Genomic DNA, 26,432 nt, shown 5'->3' with positions numbered 1-26,432 from the left:
ACATTCTTGAAAATGGCCCTAGAAAAGGGTAGTTGTACTATCAGTAATAACAATGTTTCTCTAAGTACACTAGACACATTGAAGGGAAAGAATCACTCCTGGGGGCTCAGGATTCCTATTACTTGACTTCCGAACTGAGACTGGCAACCACAAGTTCTACCAGTTGAGGGTAATTTAGGAAAGTGAATGTGCTTATCTAAATGTATGACTTAAACAACATGACGATCTAATTCTTGCTACTTTTGCATAATTATGGAAATATACATTAGAAGATCCATAAAGCATAGACTTCAAAATCACATAGATTTAGATTTTTTAGTTCAAAGAAAATGACTAAAGTATTAAAATACATTTGAAGTTCTTTTATATTACTTATTAGAGTGACTTGACTTGAACTCAAGCCTTTCCTTTGAATTTTTCTTATTCAAAAGGAAAAAAAAAAAGAAATCTGACTCAAGTTTGCTAGCTTCTGCCTGCAATTCCCACACTCGGGTGGCCAGGAAACAATTATTTTGCAGATCTGAGGCCCCTTTGAGCTCTACATAGAGTTCTAGGCAGGGCTGGGCTAAACAGCGACCCCCCCAATAAATAAACAAACAAACAACAACCAGAAAATCAGGATATTTGTTTCTTAAAGCCTAGGGAAAGAGCACAATATAAAAATATTATGTTTGGTGTCAACCAGGCTCCCACAAAAAATATATGTGTGTGTGTGTGTGTGTGTGTGTGTGTGTGTGTGTGTGTGTGTGTGTGTGTAGAAGTAGGCTATAATCACTATTCCACAACATGGGGTTTTCATCTAGCACACTAAGTTCGTTGCCATAAGAAATGAGGAAAATATTAAAGAAAATGGTTGTTTTGCATTCTATCAACATTGTTTCTCTTAATTTAGCGTTGGTAAATTGGGTACTTCACAGTTGATTTCCCACCTTGGGTGCAGGGGCAAGTGGGGCGGGGCATACGCATTTCGCCAGCTCCCTGGAGGAGGTGAGTTCAAGGTCTGTGTCCTCTGCTTCAGTCCAGGGAGGCACTGTGGCAGCAGTGTGCCATCCAGATCACCCATGCCATCCAGTACGTGGTGGAGTTCGCAAAGCGGATCACAGGCTTCATGGAGTTGTGTCAGAACGACCAGATTTTACTTCTGAAGTCAGGTGAGCCAGGCCGACCTGTGGGGGCCTGTTTCTGACAGGTACTGTTTGACCCCTCATACTCTGATGGTCCAAGAAAATCCTGCTTCCGAAGGTAGGTTGTCTTACCACCCACATTGTCAGCTAACTCCCTAAGGCAACACAGTAATAAAAATGCCCCCATATTCATTCATTTCCCCCTTTGAAGTCAAATACAATTTTGCTTATTGAAAGTAGAGCTATTAATTGCGGAGGCTGAGATGCCCAGCTTGACAGGCAGCGAAAGTAATTAGTGTGTCAAGGTGGCTGAATTGCTGAGCCTGCGCTAAAACCTGCTCCTTGCAGAAGCAAGAGAACAAAAAAGTCCAGGCTGGCTGAGCTCAGCCTCCGTGGTCACTTCCAATCATTTTAATGAGAATAGCCTGCAGCAGGGATCCACTGCAAGAAACTCCTGTTTGGGGATTCTTCCTTCCTCTTCTCTGTGAGCAATCCCTTAGCAACTCAACATAAGATTAATACTGAAGATGCTGCAGATTTACAAAAACAGAAAAAGAAAAGAAAAAGAGAAAGAGAAAGAAAAGAAACTAAGGAAAAAGAAAAAGAAAAGAAAGAAAAAAGAAAAAAAAAGCTCATGTCTTTCTTGGAACCCTTTGAAAAGAAAATAGGAACGCACTAGTATGTGGGTTCATCTTCCTGGACTTAACCCAATGGAAATAACTTCCTTTTCCCGTGTACCTGTCTTCACATTTACATGTCCCATTTATTGTCATGAAAGACGATAAAATTTCATACTTGAAGCAAAAATGGTTAAGATGAAGAAAGGTCAAAGGCTGTACTCAACATCACAAATACACAAATACAGTATCACAAATATCACATGATTAGGTGGTATTTGATTTTATAGGTCACATATAGTTATTATGGTAACAATAATGTTGATTCCTTAACTACTTAGTCCTTGACCCAAGCACTAATTCCAGTGTTATCAGTTATCTAACCATCCTACAACTTAAAAAAAAAGAATCACTTATTTATCTTGCCCTCAAAGCTGCAGTTTATAGGGAATGGCTTGTCCCTATATACTTACTTTCCTGGTGTGCACTGAGGCAATTCCCATCAGGACAGGAGGATTCACTGTCTTGCTCACATGGAGGACAATCTGTGCTGGATGACAAGATGACATCGGCAAAGACTCTGGGTTGGAGCTTCAGGTGCTGCCTCCACAGATGACCTGCACTTCCATGCAGCGTAGTCACTGGGCTCCAGGAGCTAGAATCCCAAAACAGCACAGCGGACATTCCTAAAGTCTTCTGACTTATCTTAAGAAGTCACATCAGGCTGTGAAAACCATTCACTATCAGTTCAAGCCATCATGAATGCCTGCCCAGGTCAATGGTACCAGGTATGGCTTCTGCCTCTTAATGAGTTTAGGAGGCACGTGGAATAGATGATACTTTCATGACTCTCATCAAAAACTAAAATCTGACCCATCTGATGTATGGTCTTGAACTGATACCTTAAGATACCAGTGTACTAATCTTTAAAATAAAGACGGGGACTCCAAAGTAAGAATTGTATCACATGCAGCAAAGAACTTCTCAACAGTTCAGAGATGCAGCCACCATCACAGACTACGGAATTCAAACCTATTAGAAAGGAACCCAGTTCAGCATAACTCTGAGATTCAGATATCACCAATTTATGGCTGGTATTTGGGAGACATTGAGTTATGTGATCATTAACATCACTGCCTCCTATATAAATGTTGACTCCAGAAAAGGTAGTTATCACCTTAAAGCCTCCTGTAATTCCTGTAATGGGACTATCTAAAATTCACTAGAAATGGTCAGTGCAAGCTGCAATACGGAAAATGACTGTAAGGAACCAGGAAACCATCTTCCATGGTGCAGAAAAGCAATAAATGGTCTTAATTCCCACTGGTGCCAAGATGGCAGTGTTGGGTTAATGTTTGTGCATCTTCTTCTGTCTTTAAACCCAGAGGCTAACAGTAAAGAAAATTCAGCCAAACAAAGAAATCAAACACAAACATGAACATAAAGTAAGGGAATAAGAAAGGCACATAGATGAAACCAAATGGACTATATGATCTTCACACAGAATTTGGGACTTTAGAGACTCTCACCTTCAAAAGGGGCAAAGCTCACATCTCCAAACTATGTGGGCAAAGCTCACATCTCCAAACTATGGAGGAACTGCAGCAGCAGTGCTTCTGGATATAAATGTATGATGAGAGGACAAACAAAGGCAGTTGATGAACTGGTTCAATAAACTGGAAACTTTGCGTGTTTCTATATGATGCAAGACTGAATGAAATTCTCCAAAAGCCTGCTATTTCATGTGGCAGAAAAACGCGAAGGTGAATTTCCCCAGTATTAGCACTTATATCAAAGTTCACAGGTTAGATGTAAGGCTGACATAAGACCTTCCTGAACCATTATCAATTATAAGTTTAAAGGCTGGAGTGAAATTTAAAATTAGTCAAAAACTCAAAAGAAATGCTTTCCCACAAAATGTTATTGCTGCCTTCCATTTTATCTACCTTTAAAGTATATTTTTGCTTCAATTGTTTATCTAAGTATCAAAAGATCTTTCTAAAATTATTACTCTGTGTTTGTGTGCATGTGTGTGTATGTGTGTTGTGTGTGTGTGTGTGTTTGTGTGCACACACATGAGTGTGCATGTAGTTGTTCATGCCACATGGGTAGTGGTGCCTTCAGAGGCCAAATGAGAGTATAGAATTCCTTGGAGTTGGAGTTACAGGTGGTTGTGCCCTTTTTTTTTTTTTTTTTTTTTTTTTTTTCTCCTTTAGCAATGTAAACACACAGGGCTCTATTTATTTATTTATATTTTACATATCGATTTGCATATCGATGCCAGTTTCCTTTCCCTCCCTCCTTCCTTCCCTCTTTTCCTCTCTCCTACCCTCACATTCACCCCAACCACCCTCCCTTCCCATTCCCCCCCCCCACTCCACATTTAGGGTGATGCCCTCCAGGAGGGGTCATCTAAATCTGTCAAGTTATTTGGAGTAGGGACTAGGACTTCTCCTGTCTCTAGGTTAAGGGAGTATCCCTCCATGAGGGATGTGCCCGCAAAGTCCTTTTGTGCACCAGGAAAGATCCTTGTTCACTCTTTGAGGTCCCTTAGACTGCTCAGGCCTTCTAGCTGAGACACATGTTCAGGGGGTCTGAGTCAGTCCCATACTGGATTCCCAGCTATCAGTCTGGGGGTCCATTAGCTCCTTCTTGTTCAGGTCAGCTGTCTCTATGTGTTTCTGCAGCCTGGTCTTGTCCTCCCTCTCTGCATCTGGATTCCTCTCCTCCCCAGTTGTGACCTTCTTGACATGGGTGTTGATAACCCAACTTTAGTTCTCTGGAATAGTAGTAAGTACTCTTAACAGCTAAACCATCTCTCTAGCCCCCTTCAAAGAAGGAATCTCTTGAAAGTTCCTAAATTTAGTAGAATAGCCCAGAACTTGGGGACTGAGGCAGGAGGATCATGAATTTAAAGCCAGCATGCTACATAGGGAGATGCTATATCAAGAAAAAAAAAGTCTGAAATGTTTCCCATCTAGTATGCACCAGGACCAATTTATTGTTGGATATATGGTGTATGCATATGCATTTTTAATTCCTTTAACTCTGTACACATTGGGAACCACTTTATTGTTGGATATATGATACACATCTTGAATTCTTTTATCTCATAGGTTGCTTGGAAGTGGTTTTAGTGAGAATGTGCCGTGCCTTCAACCCATTAAACAACACTGTTCTGTTTGAAGGAAAATATGGAGGAATGCAAATGTTCAAAGCCTTAGGTAAGTTTCCCTCAGATGACAACACAGCTTTACTAAGTGTCACCAGCTTTCCCACTTAGACTGAAATAGCAAATGATATGCCTTGCTTCTTTGGCTTAAGCTAGTATCTCACTATTTGATTGGCATTGGACCAGGTGAGTGTTCAGTATTTCATCTAACTCTCCAGTTCCTATAATTTCAGTCCCTAATCAGGAAGGGTAGGAAAGAGCCATGAGCCCTGTTAAAACTGGCACAATTGAGGCCTTGTGGAAATAAACAAGTCTGATGCTAAATGAGTTGGGTCTACTCTAGGTCACTCTGTACAACCACCATTTTTTTCTAGCTTCTGGTTTACTGCTGTACAGAGCATAGTATGTAGACCACTGGGAGTCTGTAGCTGTGACCTGTAAGATTCTTAAGTAAAGTCATAATCATTGGTCAAGGTAATTAAAGGGAAATAACCACATGTAATAACTAGAACAGCCTGTTGCTGGTCTTGTTTCCACTCCAGAAGAGCATCTGCCTATGAACTCTGAGTTTCTGGGAACACCAACAGTTGGTCCTGACCTGACCGGAGTGACCCCCTAGACCATTCTGTGTGCCACACCAGCAGGACCAATCTTTGGAGGTGCCACATAGCCTCCTATTCAATCATTCAGATAAGGCATGCAGGAGAATGTTAGTAAAGATGGGCTAATGCCAGGAAAGGTCTGAACAGATGATAGGGCCACTTGCTCCATATCCACTCATGGACACCAAAGAAGCCACTGCCCTTTCACCTCTTGTGCGGTTAGCTGATATGGCAGCCACAGGCAAGCCCAATGGGCTGGCACTATTCCCCTTCTACAGTTGCTATGCATCCATGTCCTCAAGGCTAGATTTTCAAGAAAGGAGGAAAAGCCTTGGCAAGCAGCTTCAGGATATTTCCAGCTTCATCAAATAAACATTTACAGAGATCAGCACAGGGATAACATTGCTATTTTGCCAAAATTCACAATGACTAAGGAACTGACCTGTGAGCCATTTAATTAGACAATGGAAATCAGTCTACCCTGGGGGATGGCATTGAACACAGAATGAAGGAAGCTCGTTAGCATTGTGGAAGAAGTCTCAGTTTGAAGCCCCTGGATACCCCATGTTCCACTGCAAACGACACTTTCTGAACCCTGTGAAGATCTTTCTAGGTTTTCTCTGAAAGTCAGGGATTTAGTCTAAAGAATTCTTAAATCCCTTATTTTTAAAAAAAAAAAAAAATTGTTCATTTTTTTCTTTCTTTTTTTTTTTTTGAGCTTATAGTATAATTATGTCATTTTTTCTCTTCCCTTTCCTCCATCCAAACCCTCTCATATCCCCCCCTTGCTCTCTTTCAAATTAATTACCTTTTTCATTAACTGTCATTGCAGGCACACACACATACACACATACATACATACATACATACATATATTTCTAAATATCACCTGCTCTGTCTGTGTAACATTACTTCTGCGTCTGTTTTCAGGGCTGACCATGTGGCTTTGTACTCATTTCTTGGGAAGACTGTCCCTCCCACTCTCAGCATCCCCTCACTGTCCATAGTTCTCCGTGTAGGGTTGGGGCCTCATGGGCTTCCCCCTCATCCACTTTGCCATAGCTTTTGTTGTTCTTATTCAGTTCATGTCTAGGCCGTCACATTGGTGGAACTTTATGGGTGTGAGACAAAGTCTCACCATGTCCCCAAGCTGACCTCAAGCTTGAAATCCTCCTGCTTCACCCCTCTGAGTACAGACATCCTACACACATGCCATGTGCCATCAAATCCAGCCTACGAACTTTCAAGCTAGAAATATTTTCAGATTTGCAGGATTCAGGTTATGGGTTTCCAGCTGGTGTGGCACGGAGTACTCACTAGCCAGTGTTTTACCCCCTCATCACGAAGGCTATCTTCAGTTACCTGGCAAAGGTGTTGCTCAGTTTCCTCGTTCTACATTTAATGTCAAATCACTCCATGTGACCGTGAACTGAAAATGCCCTGTTTGGGTTTCTGATATGCAAACCCTTGAGTGCCTACTTGATAATGAGATATTTCTTCCTGTGCCCCATTCCGAGTTCAAGTATTTTCATTTAAGATTCCTCCTTCCTTTTAGGTTCTGATGACCTGGTGAATGAAGCATTTGACTTTGCGAAGAATCTATGTTCCTTGCAGCTGACTGAGGAGGAAATTGCTTTGTTCTCCTCTGCTGTTCTGATATCCCCAGGTAGGAAGGCGCGAGTCCCTTGCCTTCTTTTCAAACCTGCTTCACTATCTTTAACATCAATTACACCTACCCAAGCCAAAGCGGTCAAGAAATAACTTTAAAGAGACTGTATTTTCTCTAGCAATTGTTTGATATTTTTGGACAATGCAAAGGCAAGTGGCCTCACATTTATTAAAATGGCCATTTTTCCCCTAAAACAAGAATATCCCCATGTGAGTGGGATCACCCCAGATCCAGGTAAGCAAAATTATTCCTCAACAAATAATAAAAAGGGAATAGTGACTTGACTGAGTGGCTGGGTTCTATTTTGAGTTTAAGAATAAAGCAAATATATTTTTAATGTAGAATCCAGTAGAGTGAAGTGCATAGAAAATGTCTAAATGAAAGAACAAGTGTAGGGACTTTAATTACCATTTTTAGACTTTTCTACCCACAGTGCATTGCAATCATCTTTCAAGACAAATATCCTTGGCAATATTAAGCATTGCCAAAGGGAAGGGTAGCTATGGAGCAGGGCTTGCCTGGTGGAGAGGAAGAATATCAGATGTGGCTGCAAGCCATCATTTATCTATATGACTCCAAAGCTGTAGTTCCCCATTGATAAAATAAGGCAATTGACTCTACATGGGATGAGGGCTGAGGGAGCACACCTTATCTAGCTCTAAAAGGCAGTAAAATACTAAACTGTATTCCAAAGCTAAGAAGTGGCATTTATGGATCAACTAAAACTGTAGCAATGGATGTACTTTAAAGTATATGGCCTGTCTTAAGTGTAACAATAAAGATCTCAGTGATGTATAATCATATAATATAATAAAAGTAATATGACAATCAACATGTGCTCCCTCTTGAACCAGAGTCACTCAAGCAACTGTCTGTTAGATATGTGGCATAATAACCTGTTGACAGCTCACTACTGAATGAAGAATGCACCCCTTCCCAATTTTAAGATTAATTCTTTCTGCAATCCATTTCTCTCTGAGATCCATCTCTTTACTTACATTCTGACATTTTTCAGTAAGACTGGAAGAAGTAGTTTTTACATAGTTATAAGTTTATCATATCTTTAACATCTCATCTTAGCTATCATCACAAATAGATGCCTCTGTGCTTTGCTATTTTACTCACAATATGTTCACTGATAGTCCAATCAAGTCTTTAAAACAATGGCTTCTGGTTTTTATTTGACCCTTTTCATCATAAATTGAAAGACTCAAGAGCACAAACACAGACAGGAAAATAACAAAAGTCCCTTCTTAATAGTAACTACATACCAGGTCATGTCCTGTCATGTTCTTACTGCATTTGATTGTCTGTCCTGACCTCTGCTCCATGGAAGATGAGTTCTATGGATACAGAAGACAACCCCCATTTCCTGTTCATCCAAAGGAAGAGCCTTACAAAAATTCCCTCTCTGGGCATGTTTGTGGAACTCAGAAAACTCTTAGCAGCAAATGATGAAGACATGCTATCTTCAGCTTGAAAGGGCAGTGGAAAAGACCATCTCAGAAGGCTAGGTTGATCTCCATGAGTTAGAAATTGACTGAACTCTTAGCCTTTTTGAAAATTCCATATGCTGTCCTTATTCTCTGAAGAGTTTGGGAGCCGTGTATTTGCCTTACTCTCTGCCCAGGGGGAAGTCTTCCAGCCTTGGTCACAGACCCACACTCCAAGGCTTTGCAATATCAAATACACTGTTTGTCATCCTGACATAGTGCCAGGCTTAGAGGAGACGGAAGAGAGATCTGTGTCCTCTCAGGTCACACCCCACTCTTCCCCAGCCTTTTGACTTAATGGTTACTGCCTATTTACTCCCAAATAGCTTAAGGAAGGGAATGGGGGAATTCAATTTATTCTGACTGACAATTGTCACTGAAGTCCTTTGTGCTCACTTACATAAGGTTCTGCTTAACTCTTAGCTTGACTTGTTCTTGCCCTGTCTAGGATTACAGAATTGAGTTTCTCACCTGACCTGAACTGTGTTCAGGAGGATCTTGGCCAAGTGCTTTTCCATGAGTGTTTGTTCAGCATTTGGAGACTCCCAGAGTCTCTTGAGCAAACTGAGGCAATGACACTAGGCTGACTACACTTTGTCACCATGGTGTATAAAGTTTCTAACACGAAAGGGAGGAAGGAATGGAAAGAAAGAAAGCTAGAAAAATGGAAGTGAACAAAAGCAAGGGAAGGAGAGAGGGGGATTAACCTACCTATCACTTAATTTGTGACAGGAAAGTCAGACTCAGGAGTTCATTTCTGAAATTGATGTGTATGCTCTATCAATTATAGTAAGTGTCAGCTGTGTACTTGATAAAGGAAAAACCCACGCTAAGGAAGGGAGTTGTGACTGCTAACAGTATTCCTACATGGTTTCAATTAAGTTATTTCTGTTTTGAAAGAAAGGAGGAAGGAGAAAAGGTTTAACAGTCACCAGCACTAAGAAAAGAAGGACTTCATAGCATTATTGTGTATAGGCTATTTTTGTATAATTATTACATATCTTCAAAAGCAACTGATGACTGGGTAAAATGGGTCCAAAACTCTGTGTTCATACATGTGGGGAAAGGAAGCAAAGCGTGTGTGCCCTTTTCTTACTCTGCTTTTTTTTTTCTTTTTTGTCAGACCGAGCCTGGCTGATAGAACCAAGAAAAGTCCAGAAGCTTCAGGAAAAAATTTATTTTGCACTTCAACATGTGATTCAGAAGAATCATCTGGATGATGAGACCCTGGCAAAGGTAAGTCCTCAGGTCACAGGCCTGTTGTACTCAAAGGAGCCCTACATGAGCAAAAGGAACTCAGCTGAGCAGGTTGCATGAATGTAAACACACACATGCTCTTTCGAAGGGAGATCAGCACATTTTGAGACACTGAGAAGGTTTTGCTTGGTTGGTTGTTAGAGAAGGCCTGGCTATGCCCTGGGGCTGATCTTGAACTCATGACACCCCCCCACACACACACACACACACACACTCCATGCCTTAGCTTCCCAACTGTTAAGGCACCATACCTGTCTGGGGAGGATTGCTTTCCTAGAGTAGGACCATATTGACAGATCAGAGCCCAAGGCCCAAGGAAACAAAACAAAAGACCCATAGGTATGTCCATGTCATCAGAGGAACATACACTTGAACCTGAGAAAGAAACCTTCAATTTTATCACTGAGAAAAGAGAAGGATGCTCCCCAACAGGAGTCAGGTATGGGCCAAATTAAGATCACTTAGATTTTTATTCAAAATCAGGAAGAAGCATCAAATGTTGAGTATGACTTTCTGAACACGGGAGTGGAATGCCATGGGAAGTAGTAGCATGCCACTGTCAGGTACTGTCTGGTGACCTCTCATGTGTCATAACAGTCCTACTCAGAGTAGAAGCTTAGCCTGATGACCTCTTAATTTCCCTTCCACTCTGATCTCTTCATATATGTCTGAAATAACCAGGGTTATTTCAACATGCTGACATACCAGGAGTGAATGCATAGTACCCATGTCTTTTTTGTCTGCCAACTTTTCCTGTGGAGGTGCAACACACATGTCTACTTATCTCTGACAGAAAAACCATGACAGATCACAGATAGTACCAAAGTCCAACTTGGTGAACCAATGAGTTTTACCTGATTACTTACAACAATGTGAGTGAGGGGTTAATTACAGAAAGAGAAAGGAAAAACAGCTGCATCATCAAGGTCCACCCTAGCAGCTCCCAAAAGGCTGGGAAGCTGGAGCACACTGCACATCCTGCTCAACAGGTTGGAGAATATCCTTTCCAAGTGATTCTGGTCTAAACCACTCAGACAGCTTGGCTAGTTTCTGCTTTTCCCAGGCAGGTATTCTGGTTTTAGGATCTTCTTTGCAGCCTTGCTCATCTGAAAGTCTTTGCAGTTTAGCTCGGCCAGTCTCAGAGAGAGTCTCAACTTTGCTTACTCTAGCAGTGAGAGGCCTAGGGAATCTGGTCAGTTTCAGGGACTTCCTGGAGCTCTTGAGTTACATACCTTTCCGCTTAAGGAGCTCCCTTTCCAGGTGGAATGTCTCAACCTCCAAGGAAACTGTTGCACAACAGAGAAGTATTGAGAAAAGTTGTTTACCAAAGTAAAGTGATCATAGAAGGGAGAAGTAATTGTCATTGATTGATAGTCAGCATTATTTTAAACCTTAAACTGATTTCTCAAGTACTAGAATATTTTTTAGAGGAACAACATTATATTAAATTTTAACACATCTTTGGTTTCTTAAGAATTAAAATCTTCAAAAGGTAAGATACTGGGAAATTCAACTTATTCTTGGTTAAAGATAATAAGAATCCTACTCTTTATATTTTTGTCATTAAGCCTTCTTCCCACTCTGCCCTTGGAGTTCTTTTATTTTAAAAAGGGGGAGGGAAAAGACTATTTGGAGACATCATCAGATTTTACTTTGCACATACTGAGAACTGTTATAAAAAAAAGTCCATGAGTTAAATGTGTTTCTTCGTTATGATAAAGTTTGTTAAAATTAACATCACCAGGGAGAACTTTTCCACAGCACTTTGCAGTGATAGTTCCCTTCGACACAACTTTTCTTAAGGGCAAGTTACTTGCTGTCTGTACCTCAGTTTTTATCCAGTCAAGAGTAAAACTTGAACCTACTGTTAGCCTCTTTGGGGAAAAAAGGCAGCAACTGAATATCTTCATGTAAGTCTGTAATTGCTTACTGGCTTGTGTAAATAAGTATATCCAGTGAATTAATGTAGAGAGTGTTTCCTTTTGTCTTGGTGCTTTATTCATGGTACATAGTAATAGGTTTCATAAGGACATTTTCATGTAAATATATAATAAACTTTGACAATATCTCCTCTACCCATTCTCCTCTCTCTTTTCTGCAGAAACTTTCTTGCTTATATTTTCAATCTCCCAAAAGTTTCGGTCTCTACATTTACTTTCTAAAGCTAGGATCCTAAAGAAAACAGAGTCAAACAAAAGTTCTTGCTATTCTTAGGAAAGTTGTCTCTTTGCCTAAAAACCCTACTCTCAACATCCACACAAGAAGGATTAGAATTTAATGTTTCTGTACAGATGTGTAATGATTTGACATATTGTTCCTGTTAGAAGATGAATGTTTGTGCATATATGGTTATTCTAGTTTCTCCGTCCTGGCCTCTCAGTCATGACTTGGATTTTTTTAAATTGACAAATGTAATATACTTAATGGCAAGAAAACAATTACAACATTGATTCTAAAGATCAGTTTAAACCTGCTTTCTTCTGAATTGGTGAAAGAAAAACACATAATTCTATTCTTTTTAATTAAGAGATGTTTTTAGAAGGTTGCATCCTGGGAAAATTCTAGGAGAAGATTATTTCTTGTGCACCATTCCCTGTAGCCAGATGATGAAGCATTAACTCCCAGAGCTCATGTATACATGCTGGGTTCTTGGTTGGACCATTCTTTATAATAGGCATCACATGAATGAGATGCTACTTGCTAATGTGGAAAGGCCAAAACACAATGAAGAACAGATTCTCACAAACTTCATTTGTCTGACTTTCAGATCCATTGTCAAGTACCAGAGAGCAAGAGTGGATCCAACTAGTTTTTTGTTGCTTTAACATTTTGAGGGCACAGGTGCTATCAGTGTGCAAATCAGCTTGCTGTCAACTTATAAGAAGGGATGGTTTGTTTTGTCTCATGGTTCCAGAGGTGTCAGTCCATGGTCATTCACTGTAATGTTGTGGCCTCTGGAGAGAGAGAATACCATTGCAGGAGCACATGGTGGAGCAAAGTTGCTCACCTCATAGGAGCAGGAAGCAAAGAACTAGTCAAGAATAGAGAAAACTACCAATATCCCCCAGAAGGTCATGTCCCCAGTTACCTAAATTCCTTTCTCTATGCCACATTTGTTAAAGGTCTTACCATCCCCAACAACACCACAGGCTTGTGACAAGACATTTAATATATGCACCATTGGAGAACATTTAAGATCCAAGGAAAACCAGCACCTCCAACAGAACTCCCCCAAAGGAAAACTTTTCATTAATCCCAAGAGAAAAGCCACTCCACCCCACTGTAGACTCTTCCCATCTTTATAGAAACTTTTTATTCCTTCAATTCCTTCATGTTCACTTCTTAAATGACAATGGTCATTTTCAATATTTATTCTTCATATAACCCATGGAAAAATACAAAGCTATTTCTAAGAAAAGCCATACAAACCCTAAATGTTGTATTCAAGGGCAAAGACAGGTTAAATATTCATAGGAGGGAATAGGGCACCAGTCAGCCACTGTTATAATTCAAAAAAAGAAAATGTTTATACCACTTGCCTGCTTTACCATGAATAGCTATAGACTATAGCAAGATAAAGGCATGGTATCCATGCTGTTGTTGAACTTCAATCTGAAAGAACGGACTCCAACATACTTTCAACACACCTTGAAATTAAAGTTTAGGCAGCAGTGCTTTTTATACTTTGAGCTAAACTTCAATTTAGTGAGGATTTGAAAATTTAGAGGTTCAGTATCCATTAGCTAGGAAGCTTCAGTGTCTCTATATTAATCAGCCTTTTCCATTTGAAGGATATTTAAGGCAAAAAAAATGTTAGGGAATAGATTTTCCTCTCCTTATAAGCATATTAATATGGACCATATTTTTTAATAAATTATCACAGCTATGGAGCTGTGTTAACTAAAATCCCCAAACACAGGATTCAAACTCCCTGTATAACAGGCCAAAAGTGTCTCCAGTGTCTTGAGGGTATTTGAAGGACTAAGTTACATAATTTGTAAGTATTCCATCTAGTCCATAAAGGCATTTACCTTCATGTAAGCTGTTGTTTTGGGGATAGGATTGAGGTTGACAGGAGGAATTTTAATTCAGTAGGGAAATGTCTACATACGAAGATAATGTTTGGAGTCATCACTAAAGGATGGAAACTTTCACAAGGTACAAGTGGATGATGGGGAAAGTGTACAGCGGGGTTCCACCTGATGGGACAGTAGGGAAGTAGAAGGTTTGTTCATACTATAAATAATAGTTAGATTGGGTGGGATCCTGTATTTGAGAAGGCAGGAAATGAGGTACACTGGTCACTTTCATGAAAGCTCATAAAAAATAAATAGACATATATATTTTTAAGCCCCATATGACTAGAGGAGGCAGCCCATCTGTTTCTGGGCTTCACTTTTCTTGTCTGGGAAATGAGTAGGCTGGACTGCCTGGTCTTTAAGTTCCCTTCAGTATAGCATCCTTTGATGTCCAAAAGAAAAAAACAAAGGTTCTTCCAGACATTCTCTTTGCCCTCCACTGCTCAGTCCTGTGTGGTTATTTTAAGGACTCCTTGGATGTTTTCCATTGTAATGGGGAACAGAAGAGGACGCTTTTGCCCCATCTTGCTGTGTGCCATAACCACGTTGCTTGGAGTGATCTTCTACAGCAGAGCTTACAGCATGCAGTGTTGGTGGTGCATGTGTCCAGAGGTCAGCCTCTCCATCAGCTCGCCAGAGCAGCTTCAGCTCCTGATATGGCAAGCATTGACCTGACTCATTAGGGGAAGTTTGCTTCCTAGGTGAGGGTCTATGAGGTTCAGAGTCGTTGAGGACAGCAGAACTGCTGAGTAAATGGAAGATCAGTGGTAAATCCTGAACTGTGAAGAATGCTGTCACTTCAGATCTCTGGCCTGTCCTCCTCCTTCCTTATAAATCATTAACCTTCCCTTCTTGTTACTCTGACCATAGGGGCTGAGGCAAAGAAGGAGAGACCAGTCCAAGGTAGAGCATATGTGACAGTATATACACAGCAAAGACCTGGGTGTCTCATTCATTCTTGCCCTCAAGTCCATTTCCCACTCTTCCCTTAATGAGGCCTCTGAGTAACCAACAGCTTGAGGAACATCTGACACAAGGCTTCCCAATTCAACCCCCCCTTTCTGCTTCCTGGGTTATTAAAGCCATCAGATATCCTTAGTTACGTATTTATTTTTCCCGGAAATTCCACAAATAGAAATGTCTGAAGTTGTGTTCTTATCCTAAGTTGTAATGTAAAGTACAAGGCCTTCAAATTCTCTATTATGTTTCCATTGGACATTGCTGATTTAGACTCTGAAGTGGACTCTGAAGTTCAGGCCATGTCTCCTGCCCACCTGAGACAGCCTGTCTTTTGCTTTTCTGTGTCTGAACATAATCTCTAACCTAGGTTACTTTCCCCTTCCACATGGCATACTACAGTATGAAGCCCTAAGTGTGCATGACGCCATGCCTCATATTCATACAACACCATAGCTACCACTTCACACATGGAAATTCTCACATGGGAAGAGTGTTCCTGTTACGGTGGCTTATTTACTTCACAAATGTTTATTACAGATCAAATGTGCAATGTACGTGTATATGTGATATAATGTCACATGGCATGGAGCATAAAACAAAGCACTGCTATGATGACAATAAAAAACAAAGAATAATCAAAACCACAAGTGTAGTCAAGGGAATGAATGATTCAAAGTGGCTGAGATTTTTGTTGTGTACAATACTGTATTGACAGATCCAGATAGGTTGATTTTGAGTTTTCAATGTTATACTCTTATTATCTCACTTTATGAAAGAGAAAATTGAAAACTCGAGTGATTGTGTACCTCATCCAGAATGGATCAGTGTGCGAGCAAAAGAGTCAGAATTTAAACCAAAGCCACTACCAGCAGCTAAACAATTAATTTGTGGTTTCCTACTGCTAAATGTTCGATAAACGCAGAAAGAGACACCCCCTCAAAAGATCCAAGTCTCAACCCTATTTTACATGTTTGTGTTTGAAATCTTCCTTGTGTCATTTCTGGCCACTCTCAGCTGATGTATCTATCCTTCCATAAGGACCAGGTATCAGCAACACCACTGTGAAATGAACATAGAAGAAACAACCATTCGCCCCATAGAGTCCATCCAGTAAATACTAAAGGAGCCAGGGAAACTAGAAAGCCATTCATGCTGTTTTTCCTTACATTCTCCATAGGGACAGAAACATACACTCCTCTGGTTAACAGTAGAATGTTGAGGCCGTGTGCGCATGCGCGCGTGTGTGTGTGTGTGTGTGTGTGTGTGTGTGTGTGTGTGTGTGTGTGTATTCTTTCCAAGCATGTAATTTTAGTGTGGTCTGAGACTTCCTAGTTGGGTAACTATAGAATAGGGGTCAAGTTCACCTGAAATAAGTAATCAGTACTATCAGAAAATAAAATGGCCCTGCCCGGATGTTGTGGCTTGTGTCCTCAGTCTCACTATTCTCTTTTCTATTTTGTGAGGAATTTGTTAAGCAGTTTTAGATATCTGTTTTTGTTTTTTGTTTGCTTGTTTGTTTTCAAAGTTCTTATCTTGCTCAGGGAATATCACAATGTGACATCCCTGTGTAACCACATCTGGGGCATCCCCAAAGCTCCCCTCAGGCTTCTACACAGCTGTAAATATGTAGTAGAACAATGCAAGAACAGGCAGGTGTTACATAAAACACCTTAACAGAGTCCCCAAGTTTTAAATTTCAAATCTATATTCACAGAACATGGCTCTGTCCTGGGAGAGTTTGCTGCTTCAACCTGCATTTGTTATGAATACAGGAGCCAGGAGAGCATGAGTGCATGGCAGCTTCTCCTGGGAGCACCTGGGAGACCCCAGACTGTGTCAGTGTATTGTAGCTACTTACAATGGGCCAGCACACACCGTAAGGCCAGCACCACAAAATTCCAAGCACTGTCCATCAGATCAAGCATCTGCAAAACAGAAGAGTTCAGTAGGTTACTCTTCACTCCTCAAGCTGCAGGTCGGTGTATTCATTAGGGTTCTGTAGTTACAAGTAGTATGAGGCAAGTTTAGCTGAGCTAAAAGATTGAAAGGAGATGAGATGAAACAGTAGAAAGGTATTATGGAACCTAAAGTTAAAAAGGAAAAAAAGCAGTTCCCACTCATGGAAATGCTGGCATTGGAAAGCCTAAGATTTTCCACCTTACATGTATCCATCTTGAGCTAATTAGCTTCTCTCTCTCTCTCTCTCTCTCTCTCTCTCTCTCTCTCTCTCTCTCTCTCTCTCTCTCTCCCCTGTGTGTGTGTGTGTGTGTGTGTGTGTGTGTGTGTGTGTGTGTCTGTCTGTCTGTCTGTCTGTCTCTCACTCTCTGTGCCTCTGGCTGTCTTCTCTTTTTCTCTCTGTCTTTCTGTGCCTGTCTTTGTCTGTCTGTCTGTACCTCTCTCTCTCTCTCTCTCTCTCTCTCTCTCTCTCTCTCTCTCTCTCTGAGTCTGTCACTGTCTCTCTTTCCTTACCTTCCTCCCCCCCCCCTCTTTCTCTCTGAATACCAATGTTCTTTGCTTCCTGGTCCTCATGGGGAAGTTACACTGAGTGAGCTCCTTAAGTTCCCTGTAGTCTTGGCTGCATTTAGAAAGTACCTTCAGGCTATCCGTCTGATTCCAAATCCCAGTCCCAGCTGAGACAAACTCCCGATGGCCAGGTAGAAGGAAGATGTGCCACCACATGGATGTCATGGATGGATAGAGGAGAGAAAAGGAACAGTTTATGACATGGAAAGGAATCTCAAGCTCAATATTATTTTAATCCAAACACCTAGGTCTGGTTACACAAAAATCAAAAAAGAAATTAACCTGGATGGGTGAAATGGATGTGTTCAGCCTCTCCCTCTTCTACTTTGATCAAACCACTGCAGGCTTCCTGTGTCAGGATGGACAACTTCCTGACGACTAGTTTTACCCTCTGCTTGTCCCATTTTCACAACATCAAATGTACCACTTCTAAAAATGTGAATTCGCTCATAAAACTTCTCTCTGGAGAGGAGCGTAGGATTGTTATCCCTCCTCAGCTAGCGGCTTTCTCTTCTTGTAGACCACTGTAGACATAAGCCACAGCTTCCTTCTTCTAAGAAACACTTGCCAGAAAAAAAAAGGAATGTGAGATCCCCTTTTATAGATCTTCTGTCTAGTTCTGCAATGGGGATTATTTGGATATGAAGGAATTTCATGATGATTTCAAATCGACTACCCCCTCCATCTCTGAGTGCTTCTGAATCACCTCCCCAGCCGTTTTAAAAGTTGTTGAACCATTAACTGCTGCTGAGGCTGCTCTGAGCTCCCTTTGAAACGGGGGTCCCCAGCTGCAGTACATAATATTAATGAGCAATAAGTGACTGCCTGCTGCTTCCTCCACTGGGCCCTTCTGGGTGCTGCCAAGAGCTTGTCACTGTCTCAGCATGGTCTCCTGGCCTATCATGCCTACAGAGAGGTGGTGCCACACCAGCACTTCCATTCCTACAGCTGATGGGATGTCTCAGCCAGCCCCTTCTGAGACAAGAGAGTTTAATGAAGCTCTCTAGCTTTCTCAATGTCATTTGCTAACAGTGTTTGATAGCTATTCAGCCCATTTTACAGACAAACAATAGAAAATGGATTTAAATCCCATGCAAGAGACAGAACAGAATATGAACCAGGCTCTGCAGAGACCTAAATTTTTATCAGAAAGAGGCAAAGAGTCAACATTCACTTTCCAAAGCCAGACACACAATTCCCTACCTATAGTCAAATGAGAAGCCATCAAGCATCCAGTTCTGCTCTTGGAATTTTCATTTTCCCATATGATCCACCGAGAAGAGAAGGAGCAAAGGTCGAAAGAACCATGGCATTAGGGTCTAGCCTACAATCAGTCAATGAGCAATTTTATTGCCACAAGAAAATGAAAAATAGTCATGATTTTGCACACTCATTCCAATAAAAGCAAATGGCTGATTTTCCCATGAAATAACATACAATGTGTTCAGACTCAGATTTGGGTGCTTAGCCTAAGACTAAGTTGGGTCTCTGCTGTTCACATCCGATGAGTGAAGAGCATGGCCTTTCCCCTTTCACTCCTTGGAGACAAAGATGAGTGGGACTGCAAGCATCACAGCTTAACTTCCATTGTCTACTTGACTGGATTAAGAATCATCACACTATGTCCGGGAGGGCACTTCCAGAGAGGACTAACTGAGGGAGAAATATCCATCCTGAATGTGCTAGGGATGATGCCTGAGTTACTTTTCTATTGCTATTAACAGACACCAGAAACAAGGCAACTTATAAAAGAAAGCATTTAACCAGGGCTTGCTTACACTCTCAGAGGGTGAGTCCATGGCCATAACGGCAGGAAGTTAGTCTGGCAGCAGACAGGCAGGCACGGCTTTGGAGAAGCAGCTGAGAGTTTACATCCATATCCAAAAGTTTGAGGCAAAAAAAAAAAAATAAGAATAAGGAAGCTGGGCATGGCATGGGCTTTTGAAACCACAAAGCCCACCCCTAGTGACACACCTCTTACAACAAGATCATACCTCCTAATCCCTCCCCAAACAGTTCTACCAACTAGAGACTAAGCATTCAAATATCTGAGACTTTAGGGGCCATTCATTTGAACAATCACAGGAGACCTGCAAAGAATAAAGAGCCCAGGGGCTGAGGGTCTAGTCAAAAGAAAGTAAAGCCAACTGCATTATAATATGCCCACACACATACACTCTGTTAGCTGCCTACCTTGACAAAATCCCCTCTATCCCACCACTTCCTCTGTGCCATGATAAACTGATGCTTCTGAAACTGTGACCCAAAATGAAAATCCTGCACATGATGTTGTTCTCTGGTATTTTGGTTGCAATGACTAGAAAGTAACTAATACAATAGCCATCATGTGTGTCGTCAGCAGACGGCAGGCAGCACTATAAAACCATGCGTATTGACTCATTAAATCCTCCCAGCCTCCTTCTGAAGCAGGAAATGTTATAGTCACCATCTGTGCTGGCTAGTTTTTATGTCAGCTTGACACAGACTAGAGTCATTTTGGAGAAGGGAACCTCAATTGAGAAAAATGTCCCCACCAGATTGGCCTGTGATCAAGCCTGTGGAACATTTTCCAGATTGATGATTGACATGGGTGGGCCAATCTGACAAAAGGTGTGTGGTCTTGGATAATATAAGAAAGCAGGCTGAGCCAGCCATGAGGAGCAAACCAGTAAGCAGCACTCCTCCATGGCTTCTGTTTCAGTCTGTCTCCAGGTTTTTGCCTTGAGTTCCTGACCTGGCTTCCCTCAGTGATGGACTAATAAGCTGTAAGCTGAAACAAACCCTTTCCTTCCCATGGTGTTTTATCACAGCAATAGAACTCCTAACACAACATCTGGATAATAAGGAAGCTGGTTAAGCGACTTGGCCAAGACTGAGTATGAGTGGCAGTACTAGGATCTCAGCACAGACAGCTGATTCCAAAGCCCTGTATCCATTATTCAATCTAAATGATGCCTGTATGTCACCAAGGACTCCCAACTTGTCCCTCATCATATAATGCAACGAGAATATACAGCCCTCCCTCTGTAGACATGAATATTTCTTTGTCACCTGAAAGAACCTACTTGACACTCAGGGAATAGGACTGATTCAGAGAGAATACAGAATTTACTTGTCAATTTTGAAAGTTTTTCCCCCCACAAATCTGAGCCTCTGAGGCACTGTTTCTCAGAGCCTATTCCACGGGCTCATGACATGAGTGTTCACAGGGGATGTTTACTTCAAGCATGGAATCTGATATAGTGGAACTGAATCCCTAGGAGAGGGTCCTGGTAATATGCACTTTGAAGAAGCCCTCCAGTGATTCTTATCATGCTAAAGATTGGCAGTCATTTCACAGTTGCATCTGGAAGTTTCGGCAGCACTACAGATCATCAATTCAACAGCCGATGATTATGGAAGACTTTCAGAGCTTCTCCGCATTCAACAGCTATTTCAGGGAGCACTGTAATATGCAAGAAGTGTTTCTAAATTGTTGCCGCTTCCCTCTGTGTGAAGCAGCTGGTTAAGAAAGCTTCAATAATTCCCCAAGGGCTCCAGTTAAGTGGACACTTACAAACTGTTTACATATAAAGATATACAAAAGACACTTTTCTACCCCAGTCTCAAAGTGAGTCTTTTAGAATGGTATTCTGGTCACCTTTGTTTGTGATTAAAGCCAAAGACTGGGATGTGGACCATAAGAGCTGCCATATTCTGGCTGTGCACATCTCTCCATCATCACCAACCCAAATCCATGCTCAGCTACTGCCTCAGTTAGCCTAAACTGCCTTCGGCACGTTACATGCCCAGCATCTTTGCCTCAGATCCTGGGCGTGTGATGTTACCCTGCCCAAGTGCCTACACAGTTCTCTCCCTTTCCTGCTCAGATTTGCTGTCACAATCTTAGGGAAGGCTTGTTACAAGTTAGAATATCTGAGTATCTATCACTTCTTGGCTACCACCCATCACTCTGACTACAGCTTTTCTCTCTGTGTTAATCAGTGTGGTAACTTAATCTCCAATTGTCTTAGCAAGTACAGTATGGGCAAAATCTAGAACAGTTTTTATGGTTTTTATGCCTTCCAGTGTCTAGAGAAGCCTTGATATAAAATAAGCATGCAGTAAATTGTTGTATTGTGACTGAAAGGAATGTCATTCATGCTGTCGAAGATAAAGTCTTGATTCTCAGTCTGAAGTCTGACATGGACAACAAAGCTTCTGCCTTTTTCCTTTCCTAACCTTTCTTCAGACAGCAGCAGAGATGGCTAGGATGCAAAGCCAGAACCCTCAAACATCTTTGAATGTTTGAAGCCCCACATCATAAAATGTGTCTAGATCCCTTTAGTGTGTCAGCAGCTCTACTCCTAAAGCTGGTTTCACATTTCTTATAGCATCATTACAGAATAATTAGGAGTTAAAAGGAAAGTTAGTGGAAGAGGAGAAATTCTGATTTTGAAGAACCACAGAGTAATTATGTTTGCTGTTCCACTTCAAAGGCTGAAGTGTATTCTTATTAGTAAGAGAGGGATGCTGACCAGGTTATCACATGGGTCTACTTAATTGTATTTTATCATTAAATTGTATTTTATCTTCAAACAGTTGTGTGAATTACCACACTTGCCTTTAGTAAGAGTGTTCAATACTGACAGTAATATTGTTGTATGAACACGTGTTCAAGCTAATTGGATACTAAAGGGTAGTTGTAAGCATGTTTAACGTCAGAAATATTCATCTCCTATGACCTTTATAGCATGCAACACAATGGGCATCATTTAAATTATTACAAACATTGTTTTCCTGCTTTATCTCAAAGAAATACAATTTACTATGTAATTATGATTGTATATAATATAATGATTTGATATACATGTTGGCTGTAGACACCGCTCTATGGTAGAGCACCTGCCTGGCATGCATAAGCAGGAGGAAGGGGAAAAGGTACTTAATCAAAGCCTGGTGATTATAGGCTAGTCTTCCACTTTTTGTGAAACACTACTCCAAGAACATTCAAAGCCAGTACCTCTCAGACTTTATTGAGGAAACACTCCCATTTTCAGCATCATAGTGAAAAAAGATTAGGGAGGCACAGGAAAATTTAGTGAGTTTGACTTCTGAGTACTGCGAATCATCGCGGATCACACCTCAAACAGAGCTTTTAATTAGTGTACATAATAATAAAGTTTATTTTGACACCTTCATGCATAGCATAGCATGTACTTCCTTCATATTTGTGGCCACTACCCTCTCTATTCCCCCTCCCGTCCCCTCCTGCTGGCTCCCGTCCCTTCCTCCCCACAGCCTTCTCTGCCTTTGTGTCATAACTTGTCATCCTTCAAAGCTTAGCAATCTAATATGCATGTCCTAGGAGTCTGCAGGAAATGACAGATAACAATACTATTAGTTAACAATTATATTTCATACCTGCAGATTTCGGAACACTTTCATATCAATTTCCTTACTCCGTCCACATAACTCAAAGAGAAAGACAGAATTAACAAGCCCATTTTTACAAGTGAACAGACTGAGACAGAAAGTGCCTCAGAGTCACACTGTCCCACTGTCCTTCATGGTTAGGAAGCAGGATTCCTATTCAGATAGCTCGCCTGCTCAGCACCCAGTCACATATACTAAACAAGAATGCCTCCTGTGCATATTTTATTTGAGAACAATGAGATGGGAGGCTCAGCCCTCCTTCCTTGCTTGCTTGCTTTCTCTTGGGTTTTTTTTTTTTTTTTTTTTTTCCTTTAGATCATGGGATGAGGAATGTTTTTGTTTTCTTTTCAAGGGAAGCTGAAAGTGAGCCTTCTCTTTCTGAACATCTTTTTTCCCAAAGCCATTTACCTTTGTCTAGGTCCCCAAAAGACACTAATTCATAAGACAGTCCACTAACGAGCTTCCCTCTTTGTGTCCCTCTGTGTCTGTGTTCTGCAGCTAATAGCCAAGATACCGACTATCACGGCAGTCTGCAACTTGCACGGGGAGAAGCTGCAGGTATTTAAGCAATCCCATCCAGATATAGTGAACACACTGTTCCCTCCATTGTACAAGGAGCTCTTTAACCCTGACTGTGCCGCCGTCTGCAAATGATGAGGATGAGAGCTCTCAGTCACGGAATGCATCACCGCTGAGACAAAAGCAATGTGCTCATGGAGACTTAAGGAAAATGTCACTACTGCAACATTAGGAATGTCCTGCACTTAATAGAATTATTTTTCACCGCTACAGTTTGAAGAATGTAAATATGCACCTGAGTGGGGCTCTTTCGTTTGTTCGTTTGTTTGTTTGTTTGTTTTTGAAATGACCATAAATATACAAATATAGGACACTGGGTGTTATCTTTTTTAATTTTATTCGGGTATGTTTTGGAGACAACTGTTTATAGGATTTTATTGTAGATATATACACAAGAACAGAGCCGTACTTTACATGGTTACTTTTCCTGTTGATTGTTCAAATATAATTTAAGGAAATTCCACTTACTAGGCTTACCTATTTCTATGTTTTTAGATAGTTGATGCATGTGGAAATGTGTAACTGTCTTGGAAAGTACTGTGCATGTATGTAATGAATATATAATATGGAAGAGTATTATATATGACTATTACGTATTCATGCACTGTGGCTTCAAATACCATGCCCACTATCAATGCAGGTTCAGACAGGCTTTCTCGTGTGATTTTCTATTTTCTGTTAAATGTTTCTTTTATGTTAGACAATCAGGGTTTTCTTTACCAGCCAGAGTTTTCACCCATACATAACAACAGGATAGTACCCTTCAGAAACAAGCCTACAAAGGAATGGGTATAACATAGAGCAACTTTCTCAAAACTCCATCTCTGTCAATGCCTTGAAAGCCTTGACAAGATGGTACATGGTAGGGGTTGAAACCATTTTCCTGTTCCATAAACCAGGCTATAAACCAGACAATAATATTTCTTATTTTCTTTTACCACAGTACAAAATATTAGGGTTTTATTCCCCTTTGGATTTGGATTTCAAACTGAGAAAGAAACTTGACTTTGATGTTTATTATTTCTTTAACAAAAAAAGGAAAAAGTCAGTCTGTGGGCTATGCCCACCACCGATGTTCTTAGAAACATTTGACTAGAAGTATAAAACAAGTATAAAACAAGGCCCCAGTGCTATTTTGCATAGACATTTTCTAACCATCCCCCTCCCCAAAGAACAGAAAGAACTAGAATATACAAAGTAAAGAAGTAATTCATTCAATTCATACCCATTATAATTTGTTAGAAAACATGTTAATAAAAAAGAGAAAGCAGTCTAGAGCCTGGAACCTCCAATTTCTTCAACTTCAAAATTCTGTATTCTAAAAATAGAGCAAAAATTTAAAAGATTAGAAAAAAATTAAATGTTTTGTCTATGAGACTGATATATCCCAAAGCCGAAATTCTTTCCTACATAGGTTTAAATGGCATCCTCTGTCAGGAAATACTGGTTATTTTTTAGCCTCTTAAAAGAACAGAATGGATGGAAGGGTACCCTATGCAGGTTCTTCATCCATGCTCCTATGACATTAATCACCAGAAAAGCGTGAACCATTTGCTTGTCCAGTTCCTGGAAGGCATGGGCCTTTAATACAGTCTAGTCCAAACTAAGACTTTCGAAGAAAGAGCTAGGGAACACATTCATGTGTAAAACACCAAAAGCTAAAATGTACTATAAATGTGGAACAGCCCCTAGCTTATAAAAACCTGCCCTTTCTCCTTACACGCACGCACGCACGCACGCACGCACACGTTTTCTAAATCTTCACTAATAGAAACTTTGTTTTTGTTTTTTTTTTGTTTTTTGTTTTTTTGTTTTTTTAATTTCTTATGTTCTCCTGAAGTTCTTGGTTGAGAGTCATCTCCAAGATGCCTCAGAACTCTGGAGGATGATCCAAACAGTAGTCCTGTTAATCTTTCCTTTCCAAAAAAAAAAAAAAAAAAAAACAGGGGCTTTTCTCACCTCATGATTGATGAATTCCAAGCCATTGGGGGAAAACAAAAAGGCTTTAAAATAATGAATCTCTTTTTCAACCACTGTTATATTCAATTAATTTAACTACATTGAACCAAATTACCTTTGGTTCTGAGAAGACAGCTGTAGACTGCTTATTATGCTGCTACAGGGACCCAGTTCTTTCTGGTGTAAATGTCACTCCTGCTAGCTCTTTGTATAAAGAATTAATTCCAAGAGTCATATTTCCTTCTAATGGAAAGATACTTTTCTGATTGCTAGGAAAACAGGGTAATGGAAGGCGCTCAATTAAACCAAGCTGCTTCCAAATACGATGTATGTTTTATGATTGGCTTGTGATAGGCGATGCTTACTGTGTCTACTTGGCGTTCCCCTTTGAGCTTTGAACTCATGACAAACTTTGATTTCATTGTTCTGTTGGCCCAGTGTTTCCCGTTGTCAGCCTGTAAATCTCGCTGGGCTGCAAAGGGAATCGTTTGTTGCCTCCACTTTACCTTAGAGGATTTACACTGGCCCAATTGATGAAGTAGCTGAGAATTTTTTTTCTCCCTTGCCCACGGGTGGTGTAGGAAAAGATTGTTCCCCATATTTGCCTCAGGGGGTACTGGTTTTGAAATTGTGTCATCTCCACTAATGCTAGCATTTCACTGGGACAGTGTGAACCTTCTGAAGCAAAGGGACAGGAAACAGAGCTAGGAACTGAACCATAACCAAACAGTGGTAACCAGCTCAGGCCCAGCCCCCTTTTCCATCCAGAGAAGAGAGCTCCAATTTTGGCTGCAGTTGCCAATTTTTCCCTTAAAAGAGGACCGAGTCATGTTTTTAATGGTAAGAAAGCCTTTAAACACTGCCCTTTGAACTTCTCAGTGACTACATGAAATTTCAGTAAGAAAAACTCTCTTTACCACACACAGTCTCAGCATGCTGTTCCTTCTGAGAACTGGCAGATGTTCAAAATGTGCTAGGATGAG

The 26,432-nt window shown here is 40.8% G+C and overlaps 1 protein-coding gene across 1 annotated transcript in view; it reads left to right on the top strand.

The window, feature by feature from the left end:
* Rorb (RAR related orphan receptor B) overlaps window positions 1-23,585 on the top strand; it is a 175,789-nt gene extending 152,204 nt beyond the window's left edge. Inside the window, exons 6-10 of the mRNA XM_051194072.1 lie at window positions 1,019-1,151; window positions 4,858-4,965; window positions 7,071-7,181; window positions 9,801-9,913; window positions 23,410-23,585. Coding sequence (XP_051050029.1) covers window positions 1,019-1,151; window positions 4,858-4,965; window positions 7,071-7,181; window positions 9,801-9,913; window positions 23,410-23,565 — 621 coding nt within the window. The 3' untranslated portion in view covers window positions 23,566-23,585. The remainder of the gene's footprint in view (window positions 1-1,018; window positions 1,152-4,857; window positions 4,966-7,070; window positions 7,182-9,800; window positions 9,914-23,409) is intronic.
* Window positions 23,586-26,432: the final 2,847 nt, after the last annotated feature.

This window comes from Phodopus roborovskii, unplaced genomic scaffold (genome assembly GCF_943737965.1).
Source record: "Phodopus roborovskii unplaced genomic scaffold, PHOROB, whole genome shotgun sequence".
In the NCBI taxonomy this organism is placed as follows: Eukaryota; Metazoa; Chordata; class Mammalia; order Rodentia; family Cricetidae; genus Phodopus; species Phodopus roborovskii.
The sequence above is the reverse complement of the archived record's forward strand: the minus strand, read 5'-3'. Positions and strand labels throughout refer to the sequence as shown.